A 15759-nucleotide genomic window follows, 5' to 3' on the forward strand; every position below is an offset into this window, starting at 1 on the left:
ATCTGTCCTGTCCTCTCATATGTCTGAGGTTTTTGTTTTTATTAACTTTCCTGTCTATACGATTGTCTGAATTCTTGGATGCTTTCATTCAAAGTCAACTGCTATCATGAAGTGCAAGCACTTAATCCTCAATTCAGTGAAAAAGCCCTTATTATAGCTGCTCATGAAATCAAGCCCAACTGAGAGACTGTCACTGAACAAAAAAAAATCATGTCTTATTATTTTGAATGTGCAAGCTTATTAGATAAGGTCAAATGAAATATTTTGTGAAAACCATTGTCATTTGAGAGTTTATTAGCTGCTTTTGATTCAGTTGATTGCTTATGGTGGGGGTTGTGTGTCCGGACGCTTAAAGGTAAAGACCAGTTATGGTCATGCGATTGCATTGTGAAAGAAACGTTGTGGAATCGATCAGAAAAGGTTGATCATCTAGCATCTAGCATCTGCAAGGTTCTGGAATCATCAAAATGATAAGAAATTTGGCCCATTCTTCGTAAAGTTACAAGCACTATACACAGAAAGATGTATATGGGACTACCCTATATCTCTCACAGACCATGAGAGAAACATATTTACCAAATATATGAATTAGTAGGCGTTTTCCCGGCAAATTTTTTATCATCATGTATTAGTCAAAACATATTCTTTCACATGATTGGTAATGAGAGCTTCCATTTCATTTTTTGAAATTGGGGCATTTCCAATAGACTACTGGTCTTTAGCTTTAATACAAATTAAGCCTTCCCTTCTACCTTCTGAATTTTCTGAAAATTATGCATCAAATAGCACTGACCATCATTAAAAAAGGTGTCCTAGATCTACACAGATTGTCTAAACTGAAGATTTGTGAAATAAACTTCCTCAACTGTCCAGACATACAACGTATGGTACACGTTGTTACTTTCGTCCAAAAATAAAAAATACATTAAATAACTAGACGGGACTAGAAACACATGAGCAAGTAACCTTGACCTACTTTTTAAATGTTTTGTTTACATTTTTCAAACACCATTTCCGTTTTCCCACGCGTATGTGTGAGCGCGCGCTACAAACGCGCAGAGCCGGCCGATCTCTACGATTTTACTTTATGAATAAAAACAGAAGCTCCGAAACGCACAATCTCCATCCGTGCATGCACACACCGTATATCCGCCCATAGCATAGGCGGGCATACCCAGCACTGAGCTAGCTGCAGTGCATCGCAATATTCCAGCAGCTGGAGTGCTTACCAGCGCAGCTAGCTAGCTATACCTACCGCGCCGCGCTACGACATATTTCAGAGGGACGAATGAAAGTGGACGGCCGAGCATCTTGCGTGGAACTGGTTGGAAAAATTTATTACTGAAAACTGAAGGTTTAGAACGCAGTAATTTCTTGTTTCAACGTCGAGATGGCAGCTGAAATCTCCCTGGTAATGCGACTGATGTCGGCGTCGGTGTCGATAGCAAACAGAGCGGGTTCCATCGTCAGGGATATCATGAAAGCAGGCGATTTGGGGGTCGTCATGAAAAATCAGGTAAGAAAATGGTAGAGTACCGTTCACAAACCTTATACGCAGTCTAGTCGTCATGGAAGGCTTTGATGGCGGTGTAGGTGATGATGTTGTCATCATTTGAAGTTTAGATACTCCGAGGCCGAGCCATGGCCATGTCAGTGATCTCTTATTAATCGAATGTCTCTTTTTAATAAGATTGTGGAGGCATCATTCGACCAACAACAAAAAAAAAACAAGAAGAAGAAATGAGGAGATATATATATTTCTAATTTTGGAATAGGATTCTGAAATCAGACTGGGAATAAGATGACTGATCTGATTTAACATGGAATTTGTCAGTATTGAAGGAGGCAGATTATCTTGAAGAAGAAGAAGAAGAAGAAGACCATCTGGTATGGGGAATTCTTTAATAAAACTGACATTTGTCGACGTTCCCCATACACAGGATTATTTTTATCTAGATTTATCTGTTTGATAATAGAAAAATTGATAATTTGATAGAAAATAGATCTGATTTTCATATTTGTAAAAAATAACATCGAAAATAATTGTAAAAAATCAAAATATAACTTACTGCCAGCTAATCTGTCCGTTTCTTGAAGCTACTGCGCGCTATAAGATCGAAAATTACTCACATACTGCATTGCGTAACCTGCCCTCACTCCATCTAACCTGTACGATGCAATAGCGGGCGGCCAGTGAAGCCAGAAGTAGTTTCAGCGGAACAACTGTCAATATCAGAGACTGACGCTTTTTGTCTAATAATAATGGTGAATTAACAAATTGCTATTCATGTTGTGCTATAAATAGTATAATTCTATATTGATTTGCCTACCCTTTTTATTATGGCCCAACTCATTCCCCAACTTGTTGATTGTACGTACTATGGTGATGTTTCTTATCAACAGTCTGCGTAAAGTTGATGTTGATAAAACATTATTTATTTATTTTGATAAGTTTTATGGCTATAGCTACCCAAGTGGCAGGACAATGATAACGTGGTGAAAAATAATTTGTGAGCGTTATCATTCTTATTATGCAAGTGTGGAAGAACATCATATAAGACATGTTCCCTGAAAAGCATGGCTCTTCAAATGCCTTCATATTCTAAATATGTCATGTAACATCGTAAAACTTGGGGTAGGATTTTTACGCCACATGTTCGTGTAGTCCCATATACATATTTCTGCGTACAGTGTTTGTAACTTTACCAAGACTTGGCCAAATTTATTATCATTTTGATGATTCCAGAACCTTGCAATACACACAAATTCTTATATGCTAGATGATCAACCTTTACTGGTCGATTCCACACCGTTTCTTTCACTATGCAATCGCACGACCAGAACTCAACTTCATCTTTAATAATAATCAATTTAAGTTATGAATAAAGAGTAAAGACAGTGATAAGTTTGAGATTTGAGATCACTGAAATGTGCATCTTGAAGTAGCGAAATTGCTCACTTCACTGTACATTGTACAGCTCTTTAATTCAATAAGTTTTAAAGAAAAATGTTTCTCTTCTTTATGACTAATATGAGTTTTTTAAAAGCAGGGTATAATAGCATTGTACTCTTCATCCATGATTATATCTTGAGTGTACAGCTCCCATGGGAAAGCCACTAAACTGTATGATATAAACTAAAGTATCATTTACAAATATTGATGGACTGTTTGTGGTTGATTTCATGTACATGTAGATCGTAGTCGTACCTATTGTACTCGCATTATTACCGTAATTAACTTATATCATGTGATTTCCATGTAGCGATCTAAAGTTTCAGACATTCATCATTTTCATATCATTTGTCCCTTATTCCAGCATTTATTTAACAGCTTTTCTGGGGTTTCTGCTTTCTAATTCAAAGTCCTGAAGAAATTTACTGCTTCTTGTTTGCCGTAATTAGCTACAGAACAATGAGAACATGATGTACGTAGAAAAGACCATGAGTAAGGGATATGTATCACTGTACTTCATACATTATTCCATGTATGTAGTTGTAATGGTGTAATCACTTTCTTGTTTTTATTGTTAGCGTTGTTCCTTCCACTTTTTTAGCTTAGTTGCCTGTTGTCAATCAAAAGAAAAATACAAAATATAATGTACACAACTTTTTGAGAAATATATACATTCAGCAGATCACCTGCAAATGTAATTTTGTCACATTGTACATGTATGTCAAGATCATATAATTTAATTTTACATGCATCATGATCTACATGTTCACCACATTTGATATTTCAGATCATTACTTCACGATTGGCCTTTAGGATGACAAGACAGCATAAGTTGGGGAAATTTTCAGCAGGACCAATCTGTTTTTCCTTTCAGATACTCAGGTGTTTCTCAAGTTGGAACTCCTTGTTTTTCTTTTTTCGTTTTCTTGTATTAACAGAAGCACCTGCAGAAACATAGCTCCCCGTAATATGAGTTTTGAAACAATTTCCATCCATGAGGCTGATAAAAAAAAGTGGCAGGAAAACTAGTTCTCTACTCTCTCCATGGTATTTCTCCATGATAAATAAATCATTTAAAAACAAATGCTGAATGTGTCATTTTTTAAAACTACAAGTACAAGTGTTCTAAAGTCATTCCATATCAGATTACTCAATGAATTGAATCCTACCCCCTTAAATTTGCAAGAAATTGGTATGGGGTATATGAGGCTTTTAAAGTAGAAGCCTCCTCAGCTGAATATTTGTTGTGCTATACTATGACATGAAATCCAAAGACATGTTGGCCAAATATTGACACTTTTTTCAATTTCTGAACCACAATACATGTAGGTACATGTATCATCTGTTTGGAGCCAGAAGGGCTTCTCCATATTGAGATGTTTGGACAGAAAATTACATGTAGTTAGGCTATTTAAATCCAAAATTAACATTAACTATATCCTTTTCAACTTAGTCATGGTCCAATATTTAGTCAAATCAATACAAAATTTAGATAGTGAAATCATGATAACTCTTTATTGAACATGAAAACTTTTCACTACCAAGCATATCCCAATGAATAAACCTTTTATCTGTGTCAATGTGAATTAAATTTACATTGTACAACATATGGAAGACATGTTATGGTTTGGTTTGGTAGTTTGTTTTACCTGACTGCTAAGAAAGCGTGTGTATGCTTGTACTAAAGTAAGCAACCAGTGGACCGCCAGCTTTGAATCCTCTCCGAGGGACTTGGTAATGCTTTACCAAGGGCACTAGTTAGCGCATCGAGCCATGTGTCTCCTTCATTAGAATAGGATACAGGAGTATGTAGGATCGAACTAATATTATCTCTGCATTGTGAAGCCTTTACTTTTCCACAAGACCACATGTTTATTTCTAAATACAACAGAAATATATCTTTGAATCAAATATATAAAGAATTGCTCATATATATTTAAACATTTTAAGAGGAAAACAAATTAGAAGTTTAGGAATTTTACATTTATTCTGAAATACTTAATAGAAAGACATGAAAGTTCACTATAAGATTGCCTGCACAAGTGGCTAATATATGTATATATATATATTTATATTAACTGCATTTTTTTTTTTGGGGGGGGGAGGGGTTGTATTTTGTTATCTTGCTTTATTGATTCAAGCGATCAGAATGTTATTAATTTGACTGTGCATGGGGGTGCAAGTTTTCTGCAATGTTGAAAGCTATTTGAAGCAATCATTACTAAGACTGATTACAAATAATATGCCATATAAACACAGTTTTATAACCTGTATGGTGATAAAAACAAATAGGAGCAAAATGTTTTAAAGCTGCATGCATTCCAGAGTTCTATGATTGAAACTAGATCATGAACTATGAATCATGTTGTGGATGGGTTGTTTTGACCAGTAATATGAAGATTAATTAATAAACAACACTTCCTTAAAACGGTCACCCACAATTTGATCATTCCCATTAATCAGCTAATCTATACCTTCTATCAAAAATCGTTGGGCAGATTCCATTTAGTTGTAGTCTTGAAAATTATGAGGATCTTTCATTGTATAGTGAGAAATTGAGAATATTAATTTGCTGTCATTCATATACATGTACCTGATCTCAAGATGAGCCTTTAAAGTTCCCACCAATTTGTCTGTTCAGAGCCAGAAAATGCCCTTAGCTGTGTGTTAAAGTTTATGAGACAATACCCTTCCAAAAAAATGTATTTTATAAATGATTCTTTGTGTACAACTTTCTTGTGACTTGACCTCTTTGACCATTGACTTTCAAACTAATATATATGTAGGCCGGTAAATCACTAATTGTCATATTAGAATTTCGTCTATCGATATTTTGTATTTTATTAATTTTGATTATTTAGTTATGCAGACTTGTGTACTTATGAATTGAAAATAACTTTACACTGCTTATCTTCAAAAACGTTTTGTCAAAATAAGTTTATCAGTCTGCCAATTAGGCATAGGGTAAAAAAGTTTGAATGGTATTTTTAGCTATGCAATCACCGGCAAATGCGATGGATAGTTTGTAAATTGAGTGGTGTTTTCAAGCATTGTTAAAATACTTTCTCTTTCATCGTCACTTGAATAAATTGTGCAGCCTCTGAACCAGATGAATCAGATAGGCTACTGTACATAGGTCCAGGCATAGAACTACCAAAGCCTTAAATAGTGCAGCGGCTTAGCAAGAAAATTGTGCACTTTTTGAGAAAAGCATGAAACTTCCAGCATAGTTTGCTTTCACCATAAGATTTATTTTCAGATGTGGAGGGAAGTCAGATTTGACCTCTGATGACCCTGAGAGGTCGAATCCAAAATGGCCGCTTGTCCGCATGGTCTAATGTACAAACACGCTTAACTTTTGAACCAAATACACCAGAAAAACGTTTAAGGTGTCATTTCCAACTAACTTGGGGATGCCAATTCATTTGGTAATACTTTTGAGATCACCTGAACTCAGGGTTTTGCATTTAGGTCAAGGTCAAGGTCAAAATTGACTAAAAATAGCAAGTTTTGAATAGTTACAAAAGGTTAAATCTCATTTATTTGTCATTTGTTCTCAAATTTATTTAGGAATGGTTCACCTGCCGAGTCCTCCACCTTAATCCTTTTCAGTTAGTTTATTTCACAGTTTGATGTGACCTCTGATGACCCTGAGAGGTCAAATCCAAAATGGCAGCCAGTCCGCATGGTCTAATATATAAACGTGAACTTGAACCAAATAATCTAGAAAAACGTTTAAGGTGTCATTTCCAACTAACTTGGGGATGCCAATTCATTACGTAATACTAAGAGATCGCCAGAACAAAGAGCCCCCGTGAGAAGGCTCACGGGGGCTCTTTTATTACTGACGGGGGCTCTTTTTTTATACAAATATCCATTGAATTGGTACCTATGATACTCCTCAATTATTTGCTATTTTTTCATTATCATTTCAATCAGCATTTTCCCTCTTACAAATTTACAAGCTACATAGCTGTTACTGGCCTGTGTATATAATATATACGCATACAACACTGATCTTTATGATGTCTTTAACGTGACATATCTTCTTCTCCCCTTGCAAACGAAAAAGAAAACAAGGTCATTAAAAGGGATTAAGCGACAAATAATGATTGTGATTCAAATTGATGCGAATATTTGTTTGAATAAGCACTGCTATTCACCTGAATCTTCTTTGTAAAAACAACTTTTACAAATCTCAGCCATGCTCACTGAGTTGAGACGTTCCATTCAATTTGAAATACCCATTACATAATACACTTCTCCTAATCTCAAAGTGATCTTACAGCACAGTGGCAGAATTGCATGGCTGAGATTTGTAAAAGTCGTTTTTACAAAGAAGATTCTGGTGAAAAGCATTGCTTATTCAAAAAAATCCTTGCATCAATTTGAATCACAATGATTATTTGTCGCATGGTCCTTTTATTAAATAACCTTGTTTTCTATTTTGTTTGCAGAGGGAGAAGAAGCTATGTCACGTTAAGAAATCATAAAGATCAGTTGTATTATGCGTATATAATATGATACCAGAACAAATGTTGATTATCAGAATGTCATTTTGGAATACCTCTATACAAATACCACATTGTCTTTAGCCCGTATCAGTATTAGTATGATCCAATATAAAGCTATTATTCTTTATTTAATTCAGTATAATGCTTTTCCTCAAAAATAGTTTTGCTATTTTTTTAGGGTTGAGACGCTAAGAAATGGTTTCAAATGTACATTACACGAACCCTGAACCATTGCAAAATGATGGTGGTTCTCTCTCTCTCTCTCTTTATTTTAATCATCCAGTATCAACTACATATAAAGCAGCAACCAAAAACTTAGGATTATCTGAGATAGGTGAAAGTAAGAGTTAAAAAGAAAGTCATGCTAAAACGGCGCTTCACTTCCCCCGCCCCCTGAAAAAAATTAAATAGATTAGTAGTCCTCCTCTCCAGCATCCCCCTCCCCCCCCCCCCCCCCCCCCCCCGCTTTAATATCACATTTTCACTTGGCAGCACAAGGGGGCCGGGGGTGGGAGGAGGGGGTTAAACCCCCTAACCCCCCCCCCCTAACCCCCCCCCCCCCCCCCCCCCCCCCCGTAGATCTGCCCATGTTACCATATCATTCCACGACATTTTGGTCTTTCTCTTCTCCTCAAAAGGGACTTTTAGATTTGCGTGGACGTGGACGTGTTACGTCCTTTTAAGGCACTGGCAGTCACATTATGTGACGTCCTTTTAAGCACTGACCGTGCCTTAAAAGGAGGTCACACGTTGCAGTCCACGTTCTCATCGTGCAAATCTAAAAGTCCCTATTGATTTACTGGTCGAGGTTCATTATTTGCTGACAACGAAAAACTTCTCCAGGCCATGACCATGTTTCTGCCCTTGCGCGATCGCCTCCAGCTCCAGCAGACATGGCGCGGCAGCGTGCACACGCACCGCTACTAAAGGCGCAGTAGGCCTATAACCACTGCAGACGGCGGCACTGCACTGCGAGCTGAATCGGTAATAATAGGCCTACTCATAAAACAAGAAATCTTGCACGCTAATCTTAGTTCCATTTCATTGGTTTAAGGTTTGAAAATTGAAACTCAATATTGTGTTAAAGTTATTACAGAAAAGATGATCTTTATTTTATAATTCCACCGGGGCGATTTTTAATTTTGCAATCGCCCCCGTGAGCAACCTGATGGGGGCGATTATGTAGCTCACGGGGGCGAATCGCCCACCGCCCCCGTGTATTTTGAGCGCTGCAGTAGCTGCCCACTGACCATGCTATATGCAAATGGTCAGTTACAAGACAAATAATGGTTTGGTGCTATAATTAGTGAAATAAACTACCTGATTACGATGGAGACTATGCAGGGGAACCACTCCTAAAGAAATTTGAGAACATAAGGGGACAAAAAAATGGGAAAACTTTTTGTAAACATTCAAAACTTTTACCTTGACTTAATGCAAAAGCCCTGAGTTCTGGTGTACTAAAAAGTATTACCAATTGAATTGGCATCCCAAAGTTAGTGGGAAATGACACCTTAAACATTTTGCTGGACTATTTGGTTCAAGAGTTAAGCGTGTTTGTACAATTATTAGACCATGCTGCGGACTGGCGCCATTTCTTATTTGACCTCTTAGGGTCATCAGAGGTCAAATCGAAATGTGAAATAAACTAACTGAAAGGGATTAAGGTGGGTGACTATGCAGGGGAACCACTCCTAAAGAAATTTGAGAACATAAGGGGACAAAAAAATGGGAAAACATTTTGTAACTATTCAAAACTTGCTATGTTTTAATCAATTTTGACCTTGACCTTGACCTAAATGCAAAGCCCCGAGTTCTGGCGATCTCAAAATTATTACCAAAATGAATTGGCATCCCCAGGTTAGTTGAAAATGACACCTTAAACGCTTTTCTGGACTATTTGGTTCATGAGTTAAGCGTGTTTGTACAATTATTAGACCATGCGGCGGACTGGCGGCCATTTTTTATTTGACCTCTCAGGGTCATCAGAGGTCAAATCAAAATGTGACATAAACTCACTGAAAGGGATTAAGGTGCGTAAATTCCTAAAGAAATTTGAGAACATAGGAGAGAACAAATGACAAATAAATGGGAAAACTTTTTGTAACCATTCAAAACTTGCTATTTTTTAGTCAATTTTGACCATGACCTTGACCTAAATGCAAAACCCTAAGTTCAAGCGATCTCAAAAGTATTACCAAATGAATTGGCATACCCAAGTTAGTTGGAAATGACACCTTAAATGTTTTTCTGGACTATTTGGTTCAAAAGTTAAGTGTGTTTGTACATTAGACCATGAGGAATAGCGGCCATTTTGGATTTGACCTCTCAGGGTCATCAGAGGTCAAATCTGACTTCCCTCCACATCTGAAAATAAATCTTATGGTCTAAACTAACTATGCTAGAAGTTTCATGCTTTTCTCAAAAAGTGCACAATTTTCATTATATTGGGAGCTTATCCGCTGTACTAAAAAGGCCAACTTGTCACCCTATTTTGTATACTTTCTGCATTTTTAGGTAATTATGACAGTAATGATGTACCTCCAAATGATTAAGTCAATAAAGTAATATACGATTGTAAGGACTTCAAGAAAAATCAACATTAAAGGTAATACAAAGTTTTGGGAAATTTTGAAAATTGGGTGGATAGTGAATCTTTCCAATTTTGATATATTTGGATGCCCCTGGGGATGTATTATAAGCACTAAAAACATTAGCCCCTAAAACACTTCTGTTTTCGAGAAAAATTGAATATAAAAATTTACCGGTGCTCCCGGTAAATTTTGATAAATTTCAAATAGCGCCCATGGCCGTACTATGGTAGCTGTGACCATGAAAATCTCAGAATATGTAGTTGTGATATATAATTTCCAAACGGGAATAGCTTATCGGTCGATTTTAGTCAAGAAATATTGTTTCATAGCTAAATTAATATATTGACCTTGAGAGGGAGCTATACAACATAAAGAGTTTATTATTTATAATTTCATAACTTTAGACTTGATTTCAACCGCGACAACGATCACTGAATATTGTAGGAACGCATATGCTTCCAATATGTTAATTTGAACCAAATTCATGACCCCATACCAAAACTTTGTAATACCTTTAAGGCAATTTCAGTAGCCTAGTCTGTCACCAAATGAAATATGCAAACATTACAATGACCTCTACTTAATGTACTGGATATAAAAAGTTACTAGAACTACCTTGAGTTGACTTGGGTTGACTCTTTAATCCAATATTTTGCCCTTTTCCCTTTTTCTGTGCTTGCTTGTCAGAGATTTATCAAAATGTCCCTGTCTTGAAGTTTCTTTTCATTTTGCAGGCCCGCTCCTGTGCTTGAGCATGAAAGTTATCCATTGTTTAAGTTGCTATTATAGAGAGGTTCATGTGGTCTATATTGGTTATTGCCATAAGGGGGTATCTTACTGAGTGGCGAATGCTTGCAAACGTTGCAAATTTGGATTCGCCAATTTTTCTAACGAATGTTTGCGAAAATCTAGATTTGCTTTTTTGAATGTTCAAAATTTCTTTGCCACAAGAAAAACTGTTTGCGACAATTAAAACTGTTAGCAAACTTTCTTGCAATCTTTTACAAACCTTTTGCAACCTTTTACGAGCCCTGGCGAAACTCCAAATCCACTACATTTGCAAGCGTTCGCCGCTCAGTGAGATACTCCCTTAAGTGATAAGAGAAGAATCAAAATAGAATGTCACGTTTTTACCTTTGAATAAGTGGGCCAATCCTGTGTGAATGTTTGATTTATCTTTGTAGAATGAAGTGACGACAGTATGTGAAATACTCACTAGGGGACAAATCAGAATAGGGAAAATCCCTTTCCATACATATTGTATGTTATGACACATATTCACTGAACCTTCAGTATATCTTCTTTTTGGAGTCAGAAGGGTATTAACTCATATACTTGAAGACAAAGTTAACACCCTTCTAGCTCCAAACAGGACTTGACACTATAAACAAAGGTAAAACAAAATTTAGTTTAGTTGGCTTGATTTTAGTAATTCACCAAGGTCTTTTCTAGTAGCCCTGAGCTTATTTTGTATTTTATAGCGATAATATGCCATTTTTTATAGCGATAATATGCCATTTTTTATACTTAAATCAATATACAGACAGCTCCAGCCTTGAATATCATCACCTTTTATAGTAAGAGGCCACTTTGGCTATACAAAATTATGATACAGTGTTAAATGAAGGACTTAAGTGGTCCAATCCATTTTCCAAAGGGCCTTAACGGCCAGTTAGTAGAGCATCTGAATGGAAGTGCTTTATACAGACACTGTATCTCTTGTGATTTACTGACAAGGCTTAACAAACATCAGAATTTACTAATACAACATTTTGAATGGGCATGTTTTTAATACACCCCACCCCATCCCTCTAGTGATGCTTCTGACATGGAAGAGCCCCCTTTAACCCTCCCCAGGGGCGTTGCCCTGGGATCAGCACAAGGGGGCTGTGTCCTCTTGAACAGCTGTCAATCTTTCTCTATTTGCCTGTCTGATGCTTGTAAAGCTTGTAATCGGAGGAGGAGCCTACTAAAACTTTAACATTACCGGTACAAAGGTCAGCTCTGAGAGAGCAAACAAGTATCAGGGCTCTTATTGGAATAGATCTATGGGTACACAAGACTCCAAAGTACCAGTAAGCTCTATCAGTGTACCTACCTACCAGTTACAATCACTCTCAAAGGTGTGTACACTGTATATTCTCGACCAGCTAGAATCATTCTACAAGGTGTGTTCAGTCTGTTGCACGTAGACAGTGTGGTGTGGTCTTTGCTATCTCGTGCTAGTTGCGACCAGTGTTCCAGGAAAGATGTCTTCGGCAGCGTCAGATGTGCCTTTGTTCATGCAGGTGATGTCTGCATCTCATGCCATAGCCAGTCAGGCAGGGATCATCATTAGAGACATCATGAAAGCTGGAGATCTGGGAGTGGTACTCAAGAATCAGGTGAGATACATGAGATAGGCACAGGTTCTGAGCACTATCAGTATCAGTCCTGAGCTCAAGCCAAGGAAGCTCCATTGCTATCACCGTTGCCATACCTCTGCACGATCATATGCCTGTGGCTGGAAACACTCATTTACAGGCTGCATAGACTGCACTGTCATTAGTGTATCAAAATGAATTGCAGATGATGAAGTTGATGTTGAAATATGAAATAAGTGCTCTTTCTCTATGTTATAGAGTTCAACTTGTCTAAAAATGCTTGTCACATGTACAGGGTGTGTACATGTAAAAGTATCCCTTATTCCATTTTACGTCTTTTGCAATTCGGTTCCTATGGGTGTGTAGGAAGCACTAAGTGCTTATTTCATCCTGTTTATGGCCAAGTTTACTTTTGCTTGAATTGCAACTTGAAATAGAATCTTACGTTGTGAGGATAAGTCATTTACAGTGGCAATTATTATCGGACTTGCATACATGTTAAGATTTTAATATTACATGTATCATTCACACTATTATGTACTGAAACTCAGTACAGAAGCTTTCTAGAACATGTAATAACATAATGCAGTTTTTGGGTACCAATACGTGTGAAATGAAATTATTCTATCAAGCATGTAGTTGTACATGTAACTTGTAGGGTTACTGAAAATATAAAAACTTTTTGAAGGAGACCTAATATTCTTCAGTGATTCTATTTAAATCTTGAAATAGACTCTCCAAATATCACTATCATGCAAGAAGGTACTTTGAACATGTACACCACATCCAAATTGTTTTATTATGATTGTGGGACAACTGATTGAAGTTCAACAAGGTAGTAGTGTTTGAACACTTCTGACTAATTTCCTTAATTTCTATAATGGTATGATAGTGGTATCACTTTAATGATTTCTATATCGTTAAAGTATTATACAAATATCCTAACAAGGAGGCTCAGTCAGTAGAGATAGCTCAGTCAGTAGAGCAGTGGTCTCGTAATCCGGTGACCCGGGTTCGAAACCAAGGCGATGCGCTAGTGCCCTTTGGTAAGGCATTAATCCTCACTACCAGGTCCCTCGGAGATGACCTAAAGCCGTCAGCCGTCTGGTTGCTTATCTACAAGCATTAATGCTTTCTTAGCAGTCAGGTAAAATAACCATCACGTGTAAATGGCTCCGAACACAAAGTTCACCTTCTTCAACACTACTCCAAATAATGGAATTTTTTCATGTAGATGATTCAGCAAGTTTCATATTTGCAGAAAAAAGAAATGAAAGAAAGAAAGAAAGAAAACAGGGTACAGTACAACAAAATCACATGAATTGATTATGATTCTGTTTTCCCCAAAAATTTATAATAAGGTATTTTGACAAATCTCAATTTGAAGTACATGTACAGTCCAATCTCCAAAGTCCAAACCCATCTAATGTTTGGTATAAATGTTGATGTAGATAAATTTGAAGAAAAATAAAACCTCTTTTTCTGATAATGTCCGTTTATCAAGAAATTATATATGTGGCGTGTAAAACGGGCTACATTCGCTTTAGAAAATCCTCATCTTTATACATATATATAACAAAATTCTGAACTTACCAGTACATATGCATCTATTTTGGCACTTGTAATTAATAGTACCCCAAAGACAGGAAATTGGCAAAAATTTGCTGGCACCCTTTCATTTTTTGGTGGAGACTTACTGGTCTTGTTTGTAACTTTGAGAATTCCTTCACTTATTCCAACCCCTACTTATAAAATTAAAATATTAACCACACTAATGCAGTCTATTCCATCTTAATATTACCAAAGCACCAAATCACGCTCAGATTTTATAGCATTTTTAGTGGTATAGAAATGAAAAATTAATGGAAATATGAAGGCATATAGTACGTGGATTTCACATGAAATATTTGGTATTACCAAATATTAAGGACATATCTTTTTTTCCCCTTCATATTCTCTGCAAAGTCATAAGTACATTATTGAAGGTTGCTTGGTTTGTTTGTTTTCCGTTAATGTTCAAATTGAAAAGAAAACAGAAAAAATTAAGACCAAGGTAATCACTGATCATAAATAATCCCATTTTTTTTAAACACATGGAATTAGATCCTTCAAGTGATGCCAAGCTTTTATGTGTGAATCTTTTAGTTATTCTTCATTAAGAGGAAAGATACCAGTTATACCACCCAACTTTGACAGCAAGGTCACAGATGATATAGAAATGGCAATATAAGATTTGAATATTAAAGAGAGAGAGAGAAAATACATACCATTTACTAGACTGTTAGTGTTAGGTGTTGTTTAACCAACACATGGCAGTAGATGCACAAAGCCTATTATAAACTCAGAATCTGTGATTGCTAGGGGGTTAGCTAAATCATTAATCATTTAATGATTTGGAGTTCTTTAATATGAATCCCAAGAAGATCAATATTGATTTGGTGCAATATTGACAGTGCATACATGAACATAGAACAGATGACAATGGAAAATGACTTTGAAGTTATCATTTTCCTTGATATACATGTAGGCATGCTTTATAGCAACAATAAAACATGTTATATCTACCTGAGCTACTGAGTACATACATGTAGAACATTTTTATGAGGAGGGCCCTTTTCGAATATAAAGAAATAAATTAACATAAATTAAATTTGTATAAAATTATTTGTCAGGCAATAGTAATAAAATTAAAAAGATACTATACACCCGCATAAATCAATGAAATGTTAAGATGTTTACATTTACATTTTGTTGGCAACAGATGGGATGATATGATATTAGACCCTTCATCCCAATGCTAGTAGCACTAGCTGTCTATTGTTTTCTTACAAAATCTTTCCAAAGCTCCAAGTATTAGAAAAAAAAGTATTCCTATTCAATGAATTCAAAAGTTTATGTCTTCATATCAATCTGTGCTATTTTAAAGATGTCTTTTCCATTCTACAGTGTTACATGTACCTGATGATTAAAAAACTATATTGATTGACATCTTTTTATAGCACTTCCTGTTCGCTAAAGACGAGGAGCGCGATGAAATCATGGCCGCTGCTCCATCTCAGCATTATTTTTAGACAAATTGTCAAACATTATTTTAGAAAGGATGGGTACTCGTATTGTAATGTTGACAGACAGTGTGTGTGGCTGAAAGGGTGTGTGCTAAATCGGTATGTTGACATTGGAGCGGTATCGCCGCATCTAGACAGTAGCACGCATCCATTCACGCCGCCGTATCCTTCAGTTTAGCAAAGGACATTGGGCACTCTTTCATTTGAATAGATTGCGCTGTGAATACAGGGATATGGCAGTCTTGGCAGTCGGATGTATTTTTAGCACAT

General features: G+C 36.4%; 1 protein-coding gene across 2 annotated transcripts in view; it reads left to right on the plus strand.

Moving 5' to 3' along the window:
• Nucleotides 1–1112: 1112 nt before the first annotated feature.
• Nucleotides 1113–15759, plus strand: part of LOC580070 (3'(2'),5'-bisphosphate nucleotidase 1) — a 28992-nt gene continuing 14345 nt past the window's right edge. The window contains exon 1 of one of the 2 annotated variants that reach the window (XM_030999286.1): nucleotides 1113–1516. In XM_030999286.1, the coding sequence (XP_030855146.1) occupies nucleotides 1391–1516 (126 nt within the window). In that variant the 5' untranslated portion in view covers nucleotides 1113–1390. Of the gene's footprint in view, nucleotides 1517–12172; nucleotides 12446–15759 lie in introns of those variants that run through there. The other variant, XM_780146.5, reaches the window with a different exon arrangement.

The sequence above is a fragment of the Strongylocentrotus purpuratus genome, unplaced genomic scaffold (genome assembly GCF_000002235.5).
Source record: "Strongylocentrotus purpuratus isolate Spur 01 unplaced genomic scaffold, Spur_5.0 spur5_scaffold_5, whole genome shotgun sequence".
NCBI lineage: Eukaryota > Metazoa > Echinodermata > Echinoidea > Camarodonta > Strongylocentrotidae > Strongylocentrotus > Strongylocentrotus purpuratus.